Below are 22096 nucleotides of genomic sequence, written 5' to 3'. Positions count from 1 at the left end.
GATAGTGTGGCTGAGAAAAAATTTTTAGATAATTATTAATTCAATTAAAAATTTAATTCTCAAAGCGCCATCTATTAGTTGTAAAAATAACTAATCATAATTAATTGTAATTTTATTTTAAAAAAATAATTAATTAACTTTATAACATAAATAATAAACGAGAACTCCCATAATCCTAGTACACATAAAGTAAATGTTAATTTAAGTTTTAATTCAAGCAAAAATGTAAGAAATTGTGTTAAAAAAGTGAGATGAAGTTTATTATTTTTTTTAAGTTTGTATTAAAAGCAGGTTCCCCTTTTCTTATTATTTTAGTGAAAGATAGTGTGGCTGAGAAGAAATTTTTAGATAATTATTAATTCAATTAAAAATTTAATTCTCAAAGCGCCATCTATTAGTTGTAAAAATAACTAATCATAATTAATTGTGATTTTATTAAAAAAAATTATTTAATTAACTTTATAACATGAATAATAAACGAGAACTCCCAAAATCCTCGTACATACAAAGTAGTTGTTAAGTTAAGTTTTAATTGCAGGAAAAATGTAAGAAATTGTGTTAAAAAAGTGAGGTTAAATTTATTTAGTTTATTTTAGGTTTATATTAAAAGGGGGGTCCCCTTCTTTTATTGTATTATTGAAAGATGGTGTGGTTAAATAAAAAAATATTTAAACATTTATTAATTAAATATAAAATTATTTAATAAAAATTTAATTCTTAAAGCGCCATCTATTAGTTACAAGATTTATTAACCATTATAATTATAATTTAACTCAACAAATTGATTTAATTAATTTTATAACACAAATAATAACCCTTATTATTAAATCTAAATAATATTATAAATAAAAATAATTAATTTAATCAAAAAGTTGAAATAAAACCCTAATTTGACTCGTTTTATTGACATCGTGTGTTGTTTTGACTCCAAAATCCGCGGTACTCATATGTCACCTGACTTGCACCTGACACTCGTCTTGTGATTTTCGAGACTAGCTACTGAACTAAACTAGTATTTGGCTCGGTGTTGAGTGAGTTGGACCTGATTTGTACGTAATAAGAGGTGAGTACCACATATTCCCATCAAAAAGCATTAAAAATCCCATCGTATTTTATCCCTCAACTTGATTATATCGATTTTGTTTTAGTTAACCCAATTTTAACCCTCCCAAAAACTTTAAATCGATTCTAATTTCTATCCAACAATTTTTTTCGTTTCAATTCTTACTTTAAAATCAAGTTTAACCACTTAACCCAATTATTATTGAGGCGTATTCTCTTTTTTTGTGATTTTCTAGTTTTATAGACCGGCACTTACGTAATTCTTAATGCAACTTTCGTGGTCCGCTCTATAGAAATAAGGGCGCGGTGTAGCACGTGACTTATGTTTAATTATTTTATACGAATTTAACTAAATTATCTTTACTATTTTATAGTTTCAAGATGTCCAAATTAGCTAAACTCAGCGATGAGGATAAAGAATCGACGTATGGGTACGTTTACGCCGTCTCCGGCCCTGGTAAGTTTCCAAAAAATCCCTTCAACTTAAATTTGATTTATTAATTGATTAATTATAGTCGTTACGGCCGAAAAAATGAGCGGATCTGCTATGTACGAGTTGGTGAGAGTCGGCTACCATGAACTTGTAGGAGAAATTATCCGATTAGAAGGTGATATGGCTACGATTCAAGTTTATGAAGAAACTTCTGGAGTAACCGTTGGTGATCCTGTATTGCGTACTGGAAAGCCGTTGTCTGTAGAGTTAGGTCCGGGTATTTTGGGGTCAATTTTTGATGGTATCCAACGTCCATTGAAAGATATTAATGATTTAACACAGAGTATTTACATTCCTAAGGGTATTAATGTACCCGCTTTGTCACGTACTATTAATTGGGAGTTTAATCCTTTAAATATTAAGGTAAAAATGATAATTTTTTTAATTCTTTCATTATATATTAATTTGTTTTAATGATTATTTAGGTTGGTGCTCATTTAACTGGTGGAGATTTGTATGGAATCGTTCATGAAAATACTTTGGTTAAGCACAAATTGATTTTGCCTCCTAGGGCTAAAGGTACGGTCGTTTCGATTGCACCACCTGGTAATTATACTGTTGATGTAAGTATTTTGAATGTTTTGTTTTTTAAGAATCCATTTATTGCTTTAAAATGGAAATCCGTTTTGGATTTTACTATATTTTTATAAATAAATTAAGATTTTGTGCATATTGACAGCTAGACAATTGGCGCCATCTATTAGCAGAAATAAAAAGTATGATTATTAATATAAATGCATGTCTTTCAAAAGGAATGTGTTTATATTAAACTTTTAATAAAAACGCATCTTTGCTGATGTGTTATTGATTATTTAATGAAGTGTAATTATATTATTACAAAAGGAAAATGACATATGCTATTTGATAGTTTCCTTTCTAGTAACGCCATCTATCGTTTCTATTCAAAATTAAAATGGTGATAAACTGATTTTTTAAATTAATTACTAAAAACATTTACAAATTAATATCATTTATGCTTAAAACTAGTTTAAGAACTCAAATTACAGATACTCGTTTAGAGGATCAATTAAGGCTGCAATAAATCAATAAAGCTATGCATAAAGTATAATAATTTCACAATAGGTGTATCAGCTTATGAAGATATATCTTATGTATCCGCTTTTGAATGCAAAAAGCCGTTTGGAAAAATCACTTTCAGTTCTTGAGAAATACATTTTTGAAATGATCGACAATTTTTTCGAATTTTGTGAATTTTCGCCGATTAAGTTTTAAAAATTCGTATAAAATCCATTTTTTGGAATATGAGTATAAAAATTTCCCAAAGTGCTAATAAGAGTGTCCTCTTTCCAATGAGCCAACACAATTTGAAAAATAACTTTTAGTTTTTGAGAAAAGAATATTTGAAGTTTTGATAAAATTTTCGATGTTGCAATTTTCATCCGTAACTTTCAAAATTCGCTATAAAATTAATTTCTTGAAGAATCCTTGTGGAAATATCACCAATTATTAATTAAAGTATCCTTTTTTGAATGCAAAAAGCCGTTTTCAAAAATCACTTTCAGTTCTTGAGAAATAAATTTTTGAAATGATCGGAAATTTTTTCGAATTTTGTGAATTTTCGCCGATTAAGTTTTAAAAATTCGTATAAAATCCATTTCTTGGAATATGAGTATAAAAATTTCCCAAAGTGCTAATAAGAGTGTCCTCTTTCCAATGAGCCAACACAATTTGAAAAATAACTTTTAGTTTTTGAGAAAAGAATATTTGAAGTTTTGATAAAATTTTCGATGTTGCAATTTTCATCCGTAACTTTCAAAATTCGCTATAAAATTAATTTCTTGAAGAATCCTTGTGGAAATATCACCAATTATTAATTAAAGTATCCTTTTTTGAATGCAAAAAGCCGTTTTCAAAAATCACTTTCAGTTCTTGAGAAATAAATTTTTGAAATGATCGGAAATTTTTTCGAATTTTGTGAATTTTCGCCGATTAAGTTTTAAAAATTCGTATAAAATCCATTTCTTGGAATATGAGTATAAAAATTTCCCAAAGTGCTAATAAGAGTGTCTTCTTTCCAATGAGCCAACACAATTTGAAAAATAACTTTTAGTTTTTGAGAAAACAATATTTGAAGTTTTGATAAAATTTTCGATGTTGCAATTTTCATCGATAATTTTCAAAATTCGCTATAAAATTAATTTCTTGAAGGATCCTCGTGGAAATATCACCAATTATTAATTAAAGTATCCTCTTTTGAATGCAAAAAGCCGTTTTGAAAAATCACTTTCAGTTCTTGAGAAATAAATTTTTGAAATGATCGACCATTTTTTCGAATTTTGTGAATTTTCGCCGATTAAGTTTTAAAAATTCGTATAAAATCCATTTCTTGGAATATGAGTATAAAAATTTCCCAAAGTGTTAATAAGAGTGTCCTCTTTCCAATGAGCCAACACAATTTGAAAAATAACTTTTAGTTTTTGAGAAAACAATATTTGAAGTCTTGATAAAATTTTCGATGTTGCAATTTTCATCGGTAACTTTCAAAATTCGCTATAAAATTAATTTTTTGAAGGATCCTTGTGGAAGTATCACCAATTATTAATTAAAGTATCCTCTTTTGAAATGATCGACAATTTTTTCGAATTTTGTGAATTTTCGCCGATTAAGTTTTAAAAATTCGTATAAAATCCATTTCTTGGAATATGAGTATAAAAATTTTCCAAAGTGTCTGCGGCCCATTACTTGCCGCACACAATTTCTGCACCAATCTTTAACGTCATCCTTGCAATTCGCCCAATAAAACCTCTCTCTTAACTTGTTAAGAGTCTTAGTTGTGCCCAGGTGATCTCTGGTGACCCCATTATGAATTTCCGTTAAAACTTCCGGAACTCTGCAACGAGGAATAACAATCTGATTCCTTATGTCGCCACCATCTGCATCTTCAAGTGGTCGTTGCAAAAGCCCGTTAGTTAGGACCAAAGAATTCCATTGCGCTCAGTATGTCTTCACAGCCGGTGAGTACTTAGCAACCTCACCCCAAGTTGGTCTCCGGTCCTGCCTTTTCCATTCGATATTCAATTTTAGGACGTGGTCGTTACCTTGGTCGGTCTTTACGCTCTCAACATTCTAGTGGTCATCTACGACTGTTGTCCTGTAAACTTGAGCTTCTTTCCATTCTGTTCGTTGGCAATGCTTGCAGTGTACAGGACATGGTCTTCTTGATAGGGTATCAGCGTTGCAATGTACTCGGAACGCTCGGTGCTCTATATCAAATCGAACTGTTGGAGTTTCGTAATCTGACTCTCGGGATTTTTGAACTGGAGCAGCCATGTTAGTGCAGCGTGGTCTGTCCTTAGCAGGAATTTGCGATCGTAAAGATATTTGTAAAAATGTTTTACTGCCTTTATAACCGCCAAGAGTTCTCTCCGTGTTACAGTAGTTGCGTTCAGGTTTCAATAGAGTCTTGCTGAAGTATCCTATCACCTTTTCTTCGCCATCTTGGATTTGGGACAAGACCAAATCAGTAGCAGATTCTCCACTTTCTATTAAAAAGTTGTAGATTTTTAAGGCTTTATTTTTAATAATATTTGTGTCTAGTGGCATTCGTTTATTTAAGCAATCGTCAATCCAAACACTAAGAGCTTTTTCCATTTTTTCAAGAATTGGTGCTCTACGACGAGCTGTCATATTTGCGGAGACGGAACAACCTGCAGTAACGGAAGATCTAATTTTTTGTTCATTTTTTTGTATAGCACGTATTGTAGCTTCATTCAAATGTAGGATCTTCTTCCTCTTTTTAACCCAGATATGCCTAAATTAAAACCACTTTACAAATCATAATAACTTTATTGAAAACTTATTTAAAGAAGCAAAACAAAGTCTTACAAACAAACCATGACAATTTGTTTTTTTTTTTAAATTGGAAATTCGGGCCGTCCTACATGTAGGACATTCGGCACATGAATATCTATAAACGTAAAATTATTTATTAGTGTGATACTGAACAAAATACTTCGTGTGTATACCAATGCCACATTTTGCGCATCTCGTTGTAGTTTTTTGATGGCAATGAGCACACCTAGTTTGTTTTTCTTGGGGCATAACTAAATGATCTATTCGGTCGAACCGTATATCTATTTCGTGGGACCTACTGGTATGTCCTTTTTGATATGACGATGTTTTTTTATTCTGGACCAACAGCATTACATCAATTCTCCTTCTAAAACTAAGTTGATCTAATTCTCCTCCATTCTTGCGATGCAAATGCCATGCGTTTTGAATTGCCATGTCAATACAGTGAGATATCAAAGGAAAATATGATCTTGCTCTAAGGGGTTTTCTGTGATCGCCGAATTCGTAGGACTATCAAAGTCGGTGGGCGGTAATTTCAAATCTTCTTTTATCCAACTGTTTGTTTCTTGCTGCCGTGTTTTGAGATTGTAACTCTGATAGAGGTATATTGTCATCTGATGAAAAATCACTGTCGTAGTTACTTTCAATTACAATTTCCACCGGCGCTTGTAACTGTGATGCCGGTAGGTTATTCACTGTAAGATCATTATCTGCTCCAGAATCTTCATCTGTCAGGCCGGCTGCAGCGTTTACAGGAGGAAATATAGTTATTTCATCAACCTGGCTGATAATGTCGTCATTGTCCTCAAGCATAGCAAGGGCTTCATGAAGCGAAAACCCCCTGTAATTAGATGAACGTGATAGTCGTTTATTATCCTAATGTCCTATATATAGTACACCCGTCTTTCACCCCCCTAATTTATACTCTAATTTACTGAATAATGCAAAACTTTTAAATAATACTAATTATACAACTATTTATTGTTACTGTAATCAAAGAATCATAATATTATTCTAATTTCTATAATTGAAAATTACCTTACCTTTCAAATCGAACCGGGCAATAATCCATTTCCAACTTATCTTGACTTTCGGATGCACCTAAAACAAAATCTAAAGAGAACACCTAAACCGCAAGTTATCACTCTCACTGCTACATCTAAAATGCACCACTTCATGTGACGGGCGCATTTCCAGGCGCTCATGACCTTGCAAGTTTCAAGAGGAATTGACCGTCCTAAATGTAGTACATTAGGCATATCTGGGTTAAGGCGATCCAAAATCTGAATTTTTTGTTCTAATGAAATGAAATGTCTTTTAAGAGTCTTTTTTTAACTCACCTAAAATATTTTCAAGATTGTCGCACTTCCGGTTACACCGGAAGTAGACAACAACTTCGTTATTTTAAATGGAACCACCTATATATTATTACATATTTAGATTCTACATCCGATTTTAATTAACTTTTACTTAAACATCTTATATAAAATTCTTACCCGTTTCTGAAATATTTACAAATTTATGTAAAAAAATTACCTATGCAGGCTTGTATGTTATGTGTATTTCTGCTAACACTGTTAAGTATTTGTTATATCTGATGAAAGGAATTTGAAGAAGAGACTATAGCTTAACTTTTGGTAGCTCATACATATGTTGTCCTACTACATACAGGTGTTCAAAAAAAGCTGCCAAATATTTATATAAGAAAAAGCGAAAAACTCAAAAAAATTAAATGGAAACCATATATTTTTTTAATTGTGTCTGAATCTACATTAAAAATAAAGGTAACTTTATGTAAGGTTCCCTATATCTAACTATCGCCGTTTCTTTGTAATTTTCGTTTTAAATAGTTTAAGATTATTCAAAACAATTTTGTGTCAAAGACGGCTATGACTACCGAGAAACAAATGAAGGTAACACAAATGTCATTATATCATTTATAAAATTCACTATGCCCGCACGTTTAAATTATACTAATGAAGATTATCTAAATCTATTTATTATCTATGGGGAATGTAACAAAGTTTTAACAAGAACATGCGATACATTTGCTGCTCGATATCCGCAAAAACGGAAACCATCCCCGAATACCTTGAAACAAATAATTTATAACTTCAAGACACATGGTTCCGTAAAAGGAAAAGTTCTCAAAAAGAAGCCTATTGTAGATAATGAAAATGTGGAAATCGCTGTTTTAGGATATTTCAATGCATATCCGACAATATCTCTCAGACAAGTTTCAAAAGAATCTGGACTTTCCAAAAGCTCAATCCACAGAATTTTGAAAAAACATAAGTATCATCCGTATTCAATTTCCATAGTGCAACATTTAAAAGATACTGACTTCGCAAGAAGAGTGAATTTTTGTGAATTTATTTTAACTGAACACTGTGGAAATAATCAATTTTTGGACAATATTATTTGGTCTGACGAGGCAAAATTTACCAAAAATGGTTTGTTTAATAGACATAATTCGCATTATTGGAGTGATTCTAATCCTCACAAATTTACGACGAGTAATTTTCAAGGAAGCTGGCAATTCAATGTCTACTGCGCTATAAGAAACGATAGAGTAGTAGCGTTGCATTTTTATGAGGAAAATCTAAATGGTAAATAATTAAGAAATAATTGGTATAACGAATAATTTACAATTAATTTTAATTGCTGCAATTAATTTTTTTCTAGGCGAAAGATATTTAAACATTTTACGAAATTTTGATACTAATTATTTAGAAAATTTACCTCTGGTTGAATTAACACAATTTTTTTACCAACACGATGGAGCGCCTCCGCACAACGGCTATTTAGTTAGCAATTTCCTCGAAAATATATTTAATGGCCAATGGATTGCTAATAATGGACCTTTCTTGTGGCCACCTAGATCACCTGATTTGTCGGTTTTAGATTACTTTATATGGGGTACTATCAAAAATCAAGTTTATAGCACGACATTGACCACTCAGGAAAATTGTATGGAAAGAGTGCGAAATGCGTTCAATAACTTAAATCCAGATTTTTTGAGAAACCCATCAACAAGTCATCTTGCGATGCGAAAAATGTTTAGAAGTTCAAGGGAAAAATTTTGAACATTTATTAAAGTAGAGTTAGTTTTCTCATACTTAGTACGTTAAATACAAATTACTTAATACATAATTTGTCATACTTTCATTTGTTTCTCGGGAGATTGTTTAAAATGTTGAAGTTATGAATTATTTGTTTTAAGGTATTCGGGGATGGTTTCCGTTTTCGCGGATATCGAGCAGCAAATGTATCGCATGTTCTTGTTAAAACTTTGTTACATTCTCCATAAATAATAAATAGATTTAGATAATCTTCATTAGTATAATTTAAACGTGCGGGCATAGTGAATTTTATAAATGATATAATGACATTTGTGTTACCTTCATTTGTTTCTCGGTAGTCATGGCCGTCTTTGACACAAAATTGTTTTGAATAATCTTAAACTATTTAAAACGAAAATTACAAAGAAACGGCGATAGTTAGATATAGGGAACCTTACATAAAGTTACCTTTATTTTTAATGTAGATTCAGATACAATTAAAAAAATATATGGTTTCCATTTAATTTTTTTGAGTTTTTCGCTTTTTCTTATATAAATATTTGGCAGCTTTTTTTGAACACCCTGTATGTAGTAGGACAACATATGAGCTACCTTAATAGTCAATTAAATATTATTTAAATCGGTTGAGTGGTCCAGGAGATATTAAAATGTAAACATTTGAAAACGCATTGGCCTCCCCCTCCCTTATTATGACTGATATGAGAAATATCGCAAAACAAAAGCGATGCGGTATTATCCAAGCTACTAAATGATGTTGTCAAAGTTATAGCTCATCGTCTAAGTTTCTGAGATAGCGGGAATTTTATGTTTCTCTATGGCAGTTACGCCCCCTAGTGGTCGAATTACGAACTTCAAAATAATTTCCAGCTATTTCTCTTGCCCACTTTGCTTATAAGGATTTTTTTCCCAAACCTCTAGTCCTTACCGTTGTTGAGATAGAGCCGCTCCGTACGCTTAACGGGACACCTGTACATGTGTAATACATAAAAATAAAATTATCAAACTTGTAGATGCACAAAGCTAACACGACTGACACGCTCGAATGAGAAATATCACATCACGAAATAATAGGGGATTTCCCTATAGTTGAAAAAAAATACCGTGTTGAGGGGATCTTCACTATTTACAGGGATCTCCACTACTTCTCGAACCGCGTTAGAGCGAAACCGTATTGTAAGAAACCGTGTTATATGAAAATTCTTCCTAATTCACGAATCGTGTTAGAGTGTAACCGTTTTGTAAGGATACCGTGTTATACGGGGGTTGTAGGATATTATTTCTAGTATACACTACTACTAATATATAACGTATTAGCAGTATACATCAGAGTGGGTATATATTATATACCTACATTAATGCCTCCGCCGCAAGCGGCCTTTGATAAATAAACTAAGTGTTCAATTCAATTCATATGAAACTCATTTTTCTATCTTTTGAATCTTTCCCAAAGTTTTGAAATGGGATACTTATGTAACAACGAGCTACGGGTTAAATTTATTAATTAAGTTATTATTAGTTCAAATTTTTAATAATTCTTTTTTTCCAGGACATCGTCTTAGAAACCGAATTTGACGGAGAACGTTCAAAATACACAATGTTGCAAGTATGGCCAGTACGTCAACCCCGTCCAGTCAGCGAAAAGCTCCCAGCGAATCACCCCTTACTTACCGGACAACGCGTCCTCGACTCCCTCTTCCCATGCGTCCAAGGAGGAACCACCGCGATCCCCGGAGCTTTCGGTTGCGGCAAAACCGTCATTTCCCAATCGTTATCAAAATACTCCAACTCCGATGTTATTATTTACGTCGGTTGCGGAGAACGTGGTAACGAAATGTCTGAAGTATTGCGGGATTTCCCCGAATTAACCGTTGAAATCGACGGACAAACAGAGTCCATTATGAAACGTACCGCTTTGGTTGCTAACACCAGTAACATGCCTGTGGCGGCTCGTGAAGCTTCAATTTACACCGGAATCACATTGAGCGAGTACTTTAGGGATATGGGTTACAACGTTTCGATGATGGCGGATTCAACTTCGCGTTGGGCTGAGGCTTTGAGAGAAATTTCGGGTCGTTTGGCTGAAATGCCTGCGGATTCTGGGTACCCAGCGTATTTAGGTGCTCGATTGGCTTCTTTCTATGAAAGAGCTGGGCGAGTGAAGTGTTTAGGAAATCCGGATCGTGAAGGTTCCGTTTCAATCGTCGGTGCGGTATCACCTCCCGGTGGAGATTTCTCCGATCCTGTTACTTCCGCCACGTTGGGTATCGTACAAGTGTTTTGGGGGTTGGATAAAAAGTTGGCTCAAAGGAAACATTTCCCCTCAATTAATTGGTTGATTTCGTACTCGAAATACACTCGAGCTTTGGACGACTTTTACGATAAGAATTTCGCGGAATTCGTCGCTTTGCGTACGAAAGTTAAAGAAATCCTTCAAGAAGAAGAAGATTTATCCGAAATCGTACAATTGGTTGGTAAAGCTTCGTTGGCGGAAAGCGATAAAATCACTTTGGAAGTCGCTAAATTATTGAAAGAAGATTTCTTGCAACAAAATTCTTATTCGGCTTACGATCGTTTTTGTCCGTTTTATAAAACCGTTGGGATGTTGAAGAACATGATTGGTTTGTATGATATGGCGAGACATGCCGTTGAATCGACCGCGCAATCCGAGAATAAAATTACTTGGAACGTTATTAGGGACTCGATGGGAAATATCTTGTACCAACTCAGTTCCATGAAGTTCAAAGATCCCGTTAAAGACGGTGAGGCGAAAATCAAGGCGGATTTCGATCAACTTTACGAGGATATTCAACAAGCTTTTAGGAACCTTGAGGATTAGAAATTTTAATTTTTTTAATTGAAAAAAAATTATATATATAGCTATGTATTTGTACAATAATGTTCCATTTGCGCGTATATAAGAAAAAGATTTTAAGAAATAATGAGAAGAAAATAAATTGTAAGAGATGAGAAGAGTGCATTTAAAGGATTTTCGATGATATTCTATTGAAAGCAAGAAAAATAATGAGAAAACAATGTATTATATGTTAAATAAGATAGAAATAGATATTATGTATAGATAGATAATTGTTATTCCATTAAATTGTCGAGATATGTCTTAAATACAAATTAGAAATTTATTTTTTATTATTTTGATATGAAATCGAACATAACCTCACTTTTCTTTTTAATAAACATCTTCTTCTTAAAACCCGGGGTATCCACTTGGTGTCTGGGCTTATATAGCCCTTTTACCACCAGTCACATTTTTTTTTTTTGTATCAGTTTATCCTCACATAAGGTAGCCCTGTGGGGGGATAAAGTTCCAAAGATCAGAGAACTTAAATAAACAGAACTACCGGAAGGGGGGAATGATCCTTCCTTACTACCTTAACCCATCAAACAACTTTTACTTGCTTAAGCACCTATAACCCACCGAACGGCGACAGATGTACATCCCCGGGTCAACCCTTCGAAAGGATGAACATCTACCGAACAGTGATCCATGCATTAAAATAAAATCAAACAAAAATTCCTATCTTGCACAAAAAATAAAAAAGCATTCTCAAAACTCTAGCGTTATTGGTTGCCAAAAGCATACTAACATTATATGGAGGAAAAATGCCCTCCCTTCTCAGCTTAACAAACATTCTACTTCTGTCCAACTCATACGTTTCACATGCCAAAATAATGTGGTTAAGATCACAAAATTCTCCACAACTGCAGTTTGGAGAATCCGCCATGCCAATCCTGTACAGATGCGCAGGAAACATGCCATGTCCCACTCTCATGCGATTAATTGTAGATATCATGTGTTTAGATTTTGAACATAATTGCTCATACCATGCCCCTTCTCTCACATCCCTCTTAATCAACCACAAGGCTCTGCCCTTGAATCTGCTACTATCATCCCAATTCCGCTGCCATGAATCCAATACATCCCTCTTTAGTTCGTAGACAATGTCACCAACGTCCTTGCGTATCTGATACCATGGACCAGTGTCACCCGACCATCCGCCCTCTCATTACCAACAATTCCCACATGGCCAGTAATCCAAACCAACTCAATCTTCAGTTCTTCCACAGCACACTGCCAGCTAAGTTCTTTAACTTTGTTCAGCAGATAATGTACCTTCGTCTTTCTTCCCATGGCCACTTCCAATGCACGGATCACACTCAACGAATCCGTGAATACCACCACTGGTGACACCCTGTTTGTCTTTACATAGTCCATTGCCCACCATACAGCAAACAATTCTGCCACAAATATGTTAGCATGATCCGACAGTTTTCCGGAATGGGACAACTCCATGTCGGGCGCATATACTCCAAAATGGACTCGTTTGGTTGGATCCCCCGTGACCGAAGCATCTGTAAAAATAAACTTTGCACCCGGCCACGACGACTGAACTTCCCGATTAAATACAGCATTATAGTTAAAGCTAACTGCAGGCAATGTTTGTCTTAGTTTAGCACAGACTAAATCGGTTCTCACTTTGGGGGCATGCACATACACCTCAAAATCTACTCTGAACATGTCCAACACATTAGTGCGTCGCATATCTACTATTCTTGGTAGCAGGGGTTCGTATCTCTTTATAATCAGTGCTACTCTACTATCAGCCACCCTACCATTTCTATGTAGTTGGCTCAAATTTTCCATTAAATTTCCTACCGAACCAGATCTACGCATAAGGTTCTTCGCAACAAATTTATCCATTAACAGGCGCAACCTTAAATCCAATGGCATAATATTCGCTTCCACCAATAGTGCATTAGTCGGTGTAGATCTAATTGCACCAGTAATAGCCCTCGCTGCCTGGAGCTGAATGCCAGCTAACTTCTTAAACACCAGAACTAGGACAGGCAACATCAACCAAGTAACAAACTCCAGTCTAGACTGGATAAGTGCCTTATAGAGTAACGCAGAAACCATCGGACCACATCCCCATCTAGTTGATGAAAGAGACCTCAGCAGATTAAGTGCCTTCTGACAGCTATTTACAATATAGTTCACATGCTCCCTCCAAGACAGCCTCACATTTAGATGTACACCCAAGTATACCGTATTCACCGTCGTTGCGATATTTTCGCCCCTTAGCCTAATTGGAGGGATGAGTTCAGGTCTTCTCCTGCGGCTAAAAAACATTGCCTTCGACTTACTAGGTGCCAGACTCAAATTACGTTCCTCGATAAAACTCGCTGTCGCATTCAATGCATCGTTCATGATTTCAACTGCCAATTCAATGGAACCCCCCTCCTTCAACAAAACCACATCGTCCGCTCAGTTTTTATTTCACGCGCCTCATTTATAATACTAATGCCTCTGATGTAGTAGTTAAATAGTATCGGACTTAGAGAACTTCCCTGGGGCAAACCCCTGTATGAGGTTCTACCTCCTATCTTGCTGGGGTCATGTTTGAGCCGATATATATTTCTGGTTAAAACCTGACGTAGAAGAGCAACCAGACAAGAAGGGCATCCATCCCGATTAAGCATTCCTAATAATAAGGTGATATTTACATTATCATAAGCAGACAAAATGTCAATGAAGACCCCGACCATAATATTTCCTCGATAAAACGTCTGCTGGATGGACCCAATCACCGTGAAAAGGCAATGAGCCACTCCCCTACCCTTTCTAAATCCAAACATCGTTTCGTCAAACATCGAACGGGATTCCATCCACCACTCCAGACGCGCCAGAGCCATTCTTTCCAGTAATTTCCTAGAACAATTGATTAGGGAAATAGGTCTATATCCCTCTCTTGAATTAGGGTCTTTACTCCTTTTGGGAATCGGAACTACCTGTATTTCATGCCAAATATCAGGAACATTACCTCCATTCAAGATGTTATTAAAGGTATTCAACAGGATGTCTTTGCTACTATCTGAAATGTTGTTTAACATGGCAAAACTGACGTTGTCTGACCCGGGGGATGTTGTCTTTTTAAATTTCAGAGCTAACTCTAATTCCGTTCTGCTGAATGGTTTGCCTATATTAATATCCGACTCTTCAATTATTAATGGCTCTGTCGTAATGCCTAATGGTTCCCCATATCATTCCTAATGATGACTCCCTGGATAGTGTCGCAGAACCGTTTGAAAGATTCTCGTTTCTTTTTTAGTAGAAGTCTTTTACTCAAAGCTATATACCTCTTGACTATGATAAAATTAATCTCGCTAGGACACGTCATAAACTGCCTGGTTACCATCTTTCTGAATGTACCCCGCCACAAAGAACTTGGCAAAATGAATTCTCTCCTCGAGTCACATCAAAGTTGGCATCTAGGAATTTGTTGGCATTGACATATGAATCGAATTCTATTGCTAATCTATTTTTCCCTCTTTTTTCAACGAGTTTTACACCAGGTATCATCTGGTCATAGAAGTATTTCCCTATTTTCATATCGCTTAAAGCCGTAATATTTTTGTCGATAGATTCAATGTAGACGATGAAAGGAGCCGAATCCATATTGGAAAAGCGAAAGTTGTTAAAATTATATGAAAAATTATCAAATAGACATCCCTTATCTGCTAAGATTCTTTTCCCAAGATTAATAGTATCATCCGCAATAATTAATTTTTCTTTATCATTGATCTGTATGCAATCACGCTCAATGGCCAATTTACATTGTGCGGCGTTTAAATTAATGTGTTCAAATGTTATAGAATCAAGAAGATTGGTTATGTTTGCCTCAATATATCTCACAAACTCAAGAGCATCTTTAAGATTAATTTCCCCAGCACAACTATCTAAATCTGTAGCATTCGGTTGATCCACCATGATAACGAAACGGCGGAGGTGGCTTTCCACCCCCGCCCTAAACTACTAATACTACCAAGCCAAGCAAAAAGCAACTACCAAGCAAAGCGAAAATCAACAAAGATCAAATAACTTACCACAGGGCTACCAGAAAAACCGAACTGATAGTGCGAGGTGAACCAAGAACACGTGCTTTACGTCACCACGAACTGTCGGAAAGTGTTAATAAACATCGTTGTAACTCTTATTCTTCTTGAAACCAGGGGTAACAACTTAGTGTCTGGGCTTATATACCCCTTTTACCATCAGTCACAATTTTATTTTTTTTATGTCAGTTTATCTTCAAATTAGGTAGCCTTGTGAGGAGGTAAAGTTCCAAAAATCAAAAACAACTCAAATAAGAAGAATTTCAAACAAAGAATTACCGAAAGGGGGGATGATCCTTCCTTACTACCTTAACCCACTTAAAATTCCTTACCTACATGCCTATGGCCCACCGAACGGCGTCGGATGTAAATCCCCGGGTCGAACATCTACCGAACATACATGCATTAAAAAACAAAAATTTCTATCTTGCACAAAAAATAAAAAAGCATTCTCAAAACTCTAAAGTTATTGGTAGCCAAAAGTAAACTAACATATGGAGGGAAAATACTCTCCCTTCTCAACTTATTACCCGTTAAGTTGAGTTCAACTTAGTGTAAGGGCTTGGTTTTTATCCTATTTTCTTATTTTTATAAATAAAAGCCTTTATTTGTTAGTCATACTAACATTCACGTTTAATATAATAAAAAATTAGTTATTCTGTCAACAAATTATAAAAAAGTAAACACGTTTAGTTATTTTTCTCAATTTATTTTACTCATTTTTAAAGAGAAACCTATCGAGTTTGGACTCATTTTAAAGGATATTCAATAACCGTCCTCACCTTCACTTATACCTAACAAAAAAAGTTGACATTTCTCTCTTCTTTTTGCAAGCTATGTACGGATGTTTGATGCGGTGCGGTTGATTATCTCGGGAAACATGTGAGATTTATAAAAAGAAATCAGTTTTGGCAATATGTTACTTTCCCATATGTTTTCATCGCGTTCAATAATTTCCACAAAGAGTGGTTCTTTATCGTTAATATATATAATCAAATAGCATCGTTTCTTTCCACATATATTTAATTGCCCATGTATCTAAAAAAGACCATCCATTTTATCATTACCTGATAAAAATAATTGTGGTTTCTTTTCAAACGCATACCATTATCCACAATTTCAAGGCACATATCTTTTTTGTTTATCACGGCTTCTTCTAAAGATTGCCCTGCCTTATGTACGCCATATAGACATTTAATTTCTATGATGCATTCACTTCCTACGAGACCTATAATAATAACATCAGTATAAGTTACATTAAACAGTTACTGGAGGTCTGTGTAATTGATCGTCAGGAGAAGCTCCAAGATATCCATATTTCAAATCGATAAACAAACCAGCAGGAGAAACAACTAAATCGTATTCCTGTCACAAACTAGCTCTCGAGAACTTCTCGTTTCCCGTAGTGGGTTTCCTAGCTAGGTCCACGGAGCGGCTCGCGTACCCAACTGTCCACGCACTACCCTTTTCTTGATAGCTAGCAATGACTAAGTTAGGGTTTGGCACACTGCATTCGTTCACTTGAAAGCGAACGGCAGTAATTTGGAATTAAGAATAAAAATAGATTGAAAGAAAACGAAATTTCACTGCTAAAGAATAAATTTACTTTATTTTTGAAAAGGAACGTATTATATCTGCGTATGGTGGGAATAAGTACATAAGTCAAAATCAGTCACTTTTCAGGAGAGGCTAAAAACTTATTCATTTTCAAATAAAACAACATAGTAGTAATATCTTTTAATAAAGTGATATCTCTCACCATTTCACACCCAGTGCATTCAATTTTAATTGAATACGCACTGGGTGTAACGAGTTTTGAGCGACTTGTTACATCTGCCACGTGAAACAAATACATAATATTGACTTATGTGATCGGCCACATACTGAAAACATAAACGTTTTCTACTTAAATTAAATTAACCTCAAAATTACTTATGTATACATAGTAAGAAGAACTAGAACAATCAAATCTTTAAGCTAAAATAACAAAAATCGCACATTTATACTTCAGATTGTCAAAAGTTGGGGTTGTCGGAATTTGAATCAATCTCACCTAAATCGGAATCTGTCGACACAGTTTTGAGCCAGATGAAGGCAAGCCTCTGTTAAAATTATGAAATACAGGGGGAATAAACTGTAGTAGGGACAACAGATCCCCTTCTTTTCTTTGGATATCGGCAATAAGGTGTTTCTAATTTGTGGAACGTTGCCGCCATCATCTAGCCATTTTGCGGATATTTTCTGCCGCAAGAAGGACACCTCTTGGTATGGTTCATAATCGTCTAAGCTGGTTTTGAATTGGATGATACCAAACTATTTGCTGTACTTTAAACAGCGTACCGGGTGCCACTTAAAATTGTTTTGTGCAACATCTTTTTTTCTTTTAACTAGGGGACCTTTCAATATAGTATGTGAGAATTCTAAAAAGTCCTCCTGCGTCATCTCAATAACGGAAAATCTAGGACCGCACGATCGGACCAGCTGATACCAATCATGAGGGTGGCTTATCAATGTAATACTTTTTTTTTCATCTCTATCACAGCATGATCGCCATCCACTTCCATATGAGAGTGTCCGGGCAACATGAATTTATGTTCTATTGTAGAAATGTGTGGACACTTTTGCAAAACTAAGGTTAACATTGCCGCTACGTAGGTGTTTTTGTTCTGTCCTCCGCACGTGTCCGAATATAGTATAACTTTTTTAATACCAGCAGGTAGATTTTGAAGATGTTTAAAAATACACGAAGCGATTTCATTGGCTCCACGAGCCGCAGTAGCCTCATGCCACATGTAGCAAAATGCTTGATTACTTTCATTATCGTGAATTGTCAAATTGTACGTCCAAAGCTGGCGTTTGTAAAACGCGATGGCATTCGATAAGAATGGTGTAGGCAGGCATTGTTGTAAATCAATCGTCAAACATCGGATACTTAGATTTTCATTTGCTAGTTATTTATCTCTTGCTATTTGTTTGTATGTTTAATTTGCAACGAATAAATGGTACTCTCGTTCATTAATAAGTTTACGATTTGCCTCATCATTAAAATTTGTAGCAAGATCCAATTTGAGCTTAAATTTATCATATTCATCACAGGTATCTAATTTTCTTGGTTTAATGGCTAATTTCAAAGCGTGAAATGTTTCACTGTAATAGCGATATGACACTCCATGTGGATATTTTTCTCGGTAAACGTCGTACATCATTTTTATTGTGAAGTGGGATGGTAAATATTTTTTGTCATTTTGTCGTCTCGTATAATGGCTTTCATGGGTGGGAAATGACAATAAATGTGTACAAACATTATCAATTGTTTGTTTGGAAAATTTGGATGGAGGAGATTTACGTCCCCTCCCATCATTATCAATAAATCCACATACTGAACAACTTTTCTTACGACAAACTAAATTAACAAAATTCTCTGTTTCGCCAAACGTATTAAGAAAACAAACTTTGCATGTCTGTATTCCTGTACCATCTATGTCTAAGAAATATTTGTTGGTTTTTAGTCTATATTTTTGACGATTAGGGTTTTCTGTTCGAGGTCTATTGACGGCTTTATCAACAATATCTACCAATGAACCGATGTATACCGCTCTTTTATCGTAGGAATTTAATTTCCAGTATTCCTTAAAAAGAACAAGTCTTTTTTCTTCAGAAATTTTAACTCGGCATTTTCGTCTGCATCGTGGTAAAGGCAACATAGTTCTTTCGCTACGTAGTTTTCCACTACAAGTGCTGTAAGACAACCCAGCGTTTCATCTTTCGGTCCTTTCGCGACGAATTTTTCTAGACTGATTTTTAATTCCGCGTTTTCTAATTGGATGGTTTATTTTAAAAGACGATCCTGCCTCACCTTGAGGGTAAATTCGGTCAAGAGATCCAGTATTCTTATCATTTTGTGTAATGAACGTATTTTCACGTTTCTCTGTTACATCGTCAATTTCTGAAGACGGCCCTGCCTCACAATTAAAATCAACTATTCGGAAACCACGTTTCGTGGTTTCACTATTGGGGTCATATGCGGGGTCGCAATCAGAATCATCATTTGCTGTCCATTCATTCAACTCTTCATGTTCTGAAAGAATAATCTGTTATTCTCCTAGTAACGACAAACCATTTGAAAATATGGATCAACTCATCCTTGACAATAATTTTCCAGTTAAATTTTCCAGTTAAACGGATTACCATCATTCAATATATATATTCAATATATCACTTCGTTTGCGGAGTGATTCCACAACTTGTTTACTTCTAGAATTCATTTTCCTGCTTTTCCACTTACAAACTTCTTTCACTTTCAAAAAATGATAAATAATACACGTAAATATCGGCTTAATTAAAACCACTGTCAAAAACCAGCAAACCGTTTGGCTAATTGTCAAGTACAAAACAATAGATTTTCGTCGATATCAGGCCGCAACATTCGCACACCTTGATTAAAATTTTTAATTCAATTAACCTTTCGGTACACGCGTTAGAACTGTCAGTCTGCAAGTTTGACTTTTATAGTTTCGTATTGGCGTCCTCTCTTATTAAGTTACCGGATTAAGTAGTTTACGCAGGTTTGATGTCGTGAAGTGTTTGTATTCAGTGATTGACAGTACATTTCTTTGAGTGTTCGAATTCAAAATACATCAAATTAACGTAGAAAATTTGGTTTTTAAAGTTTTTAAATCTTATTCTTTTGCAAATGTTTGACAGCGAGAAATAAATAGTGGTAATAAACAATAATAGTAATAAATAGTAGTAATAATAGTCGTGGAGTATGTGTGTACAAACTAGGTAAATAAAAGTACGATTTAATTAATTACTTTGCTTGAATGTGGCGTTTAACCATAAATAACTATTATATACTCAATGACACTTTTTTTTTAATTCCTAAAAATATCTCAAAATATCGCATTTTTATATTAATCAATTTCAAGTCTATCAAGTATATCAAGTCCTGCGTTGTTATTCGCTACAAAGATTTAGCGCATAATCACTCAAGTCTGACTTATGTTACTTTTCCCTGTAAATACGGAGTGTAAAACCACATAAGTCTGACTTATGTTATTATACTCATCGCATATTGACGCACTTCGACTAATGTCACCTAATGTGTATATACACATTCATATTTAACCCCTCTACGCTTCGTTATTGACTTATATGATTTTATACAGTGGTGCATTTTCGGTTACAAAGGCTGAATTTGACTTAATACCAAAATGCGATATTTTGACTTATGTGCTTATTCCCACCATACGCAGATATTATATATAACAAAAAAACAATTGAACAAAGACTTTAAAAAGTAAAAATTATACATCGTAATCTATTCAACAATTTAGCTTTGACACATTTACTCTTATTACGAAATTTGCCGAGGTGGTTAGCAGGTTCAATGAAAAATCTGAAGTTATAAGATTTCAATAACGCTTACCCATTTGTTAAAATAAAATATTCATCGAAGAAAAAGAATCCAATTCAACGAATTTTATAACTAAATTGCTATAAGTTCAAATCGCACGTCTCGAATTTAAAACACACCAAAAACTTTAATTTCCCGGTTTCGCCCGATGCTTTTCTGTTCCAATCCCGTAACCGACTCCCTGATTTTTTCTTCATTTCTTCCCTGCTCCATCTACTCTAACTGCCACCTCGGCACATTCCTGCCAGAACCGCCTACGTAGTATTTAGTCTGGACCCTCGGTTCTCAAGACGCAACTTCGTAATTAAATTACAAAGTTCTGCCTTTACAATAGTTCTTACTGTTTACTACAATGTATTGCGTTTACTGCTTAATCGGTTTTCTAATCCCCAAAATACTATTTGTTACAATTACTACAATGTATTACTTTTTATTTTTTAATCGCTTTCGAATCCCAAAATGCGGTATGTTACATTCCCTTTCAAAAGGACTACGTACCACCGATTCTTTTTTAGTACCGTATGACATTGCTGGACTTCTAAATTTACGGCAAGAAAGTAAACGATTTAAACAAACATCGTGGACTGGTTGTATCTCGTCTCTTCACAACAAGACCAAAATTTAATGCTGTTAACCGTTTACTTTTTTCGTTTACGTACATTTGCGATTTATGTTGTTCCGTAGTGGTGTTCGCTATTTGGTCACGTTCATCTTTTGTTACCTATAATCATAAATTAAATCAAAGAAATTGTATAACTAGAAGCAGCATTGCCTATCCCCGCCCGTATACGAGATTGAAGCCAACGTTCGAGTGTTTGTTTTGGTATTGGTCCCATTGACAGTGGCGTGTATAATTTCAGCAAAATCAGACTTACACAGTGGCGTACATGAGGAAATGTATATTATCATTATTTTTTTTTGTTGAGCAGGTTTTTCAAAATTGGAGGTGCAATTTATATGCTATATTGATTGAAATGTTTGTAAGGAATATAAATCTTGAGTTGTTTAAAGTGAATGAATTTATAATTGAACCCTATAACCCTTGTTTATAGATATACATAGTTATCCAAAGAATTTAGTTCGTGGTCGTGATGCCTAGATGGCAGGGTGACTTATGTGTCGCAATTCATAAAAATTTAAATTTTACTATACGCGCCCTAACGTATTACTACGAAAAACGTAAAATAAGTTGCATATATTTTAGTATTTCTTGCATAGAGAAAAATCGATAATGTGTCCTTCAAGAATAATACCGAATTGTTGAGACTATCGTCGGTAGGTACCGATTTGTAGACGCTAAATTTTTTAAGTAGGTGTATG

The 22096-nt window shown here is 34.6% G+C and overlaps 3 protein-coding genes across 3 annotated transcripts; 2 read left to right on the top strand and 1 right to left on the bottom strand.

Annotated features, from left to right (window-relative positions):
• The first annotated feature begins 952 nt into the window (after positions 1 to 952).
• Positions 953 to 11588, top strand: LOC111416830 (Vacuolar H[+] ATPase 68 kDa subunit 2). The gene is made up of 5 exons (XM_023048932.2): positions 953 to 1063; positions 1437 to 1519; positions 1578 to 1918; positions 1981 to 2118; positions 9998 to 11588. The coding sequence occupies exons 2-5, from the start codon at positions 1444 to 1446 to the stop codon at positions 11285 to 11287; spliced, it is 1845 nt and encodes a 614-aa protein (XP_022904700.1). The 5' UTR covers positions 953 to 1063; positions 1437 to 1443; the 3' UTR covers positions 11288 to 11588.
• On the top strand, positions 7227 to 8541 carry LOC139432327 (uncharacterized). The gene is made up of 2 exons (XM_071200808.1): positions 7227 to 7977; positions 8054 to 8541. Exons 1-2 carry the CDS (start codon positions 7320 to 7322, stop codon positions 8452 to 8454), a joined length of 1059 nt encoding a protein of 352 aa, XP_071056909.1. The 5' UTR covers positions 7227 to 7319; the 3' UTR covers positions 8455 to 8541.
• An 806-nt stretch (positions 11589 to 12394) lies between the features above and the next one.
• Positions 12395 to 13479, bottom strand: LOC139432424 (uncharacterized). The gene has a single exon (XM_071200949.1). The coding sequence runs from the start codon at positions 13382 to 13384 to the stop codon at positions 12395 to 12397; it is 990 nt and encodes a 329-aa protein (XP_071057050.1). The 5' UTR covers positions 13385 to 13479.
• Between the last annotated feature and the right edge of the window lie 8617 nt (positions 13480 to 22096).

This window comes from Onthophagus taurus, unplaced genomic scaffold, assembly GCF_036711975.1.
Source record: "Onthophagus taurus isolate NC unplaced genomic scaffold, IU_Otau_3.0 ScKx7SY_15, whole genome shotgun sequence".
Lineage (NCBI taxonomy): Eukaryota > Metazoa > Arthropoda > Insecta > Coleoptera > Scarabaeidae > Onthophagus > Onthophagus taurus.
The sequence above is the reverse complement of the archived record's forward strand: the minus strand, read 5'-3'. Positions and strand labels throughout refer to the sequence as shown.

Excerpts from the sequence above, each read along its gene's own strand:
- LOC111416830 (XM_023048932.2), top strand. The coding sequence starts at position 1,444 with ATGTCCAAATTAGCTAAACTCAGCGATGAGGATAAAGAATCGACGTAT. Across the intron at positions 1,919-1,980 it reads TTAATCCTTTAAATATTAAG|GTTGGTGCTCATTTAACTGG; the intron begins GTAAAAATGATA and ends ATGATTATTTAG. Across the intron at positions 2,119-9,997 it reads CTGGTAATTATACTGTTGAT|GACATCGTCTTAGAAACCGA; the intron begins GTAAGTATTTTG and ends CTTTTTTTCCAG.
- LOC139432327 (XM_071200808.1), top strand. The coding sequence starts at position 7,320 with ATGCCCGCACGTTTAAATTATACTAATGAAGATTATCTAAATCTATTT. Across the intron at positions 7,978-8,053 it reads TTATGAGGAAAATCTAAATG|GCGAAAGATATTTAAACATT; the intron begins GTAAATAATTAA and ends ATTTTTTTCTAG.
- LOC139432424 (XM_071200949.1), bottom strand. The coding sequence starts at position 13,384 with ATGGTTTCTGCGTTACTCTATAAGGCACTTATCCAGTCTAGACTGGAG.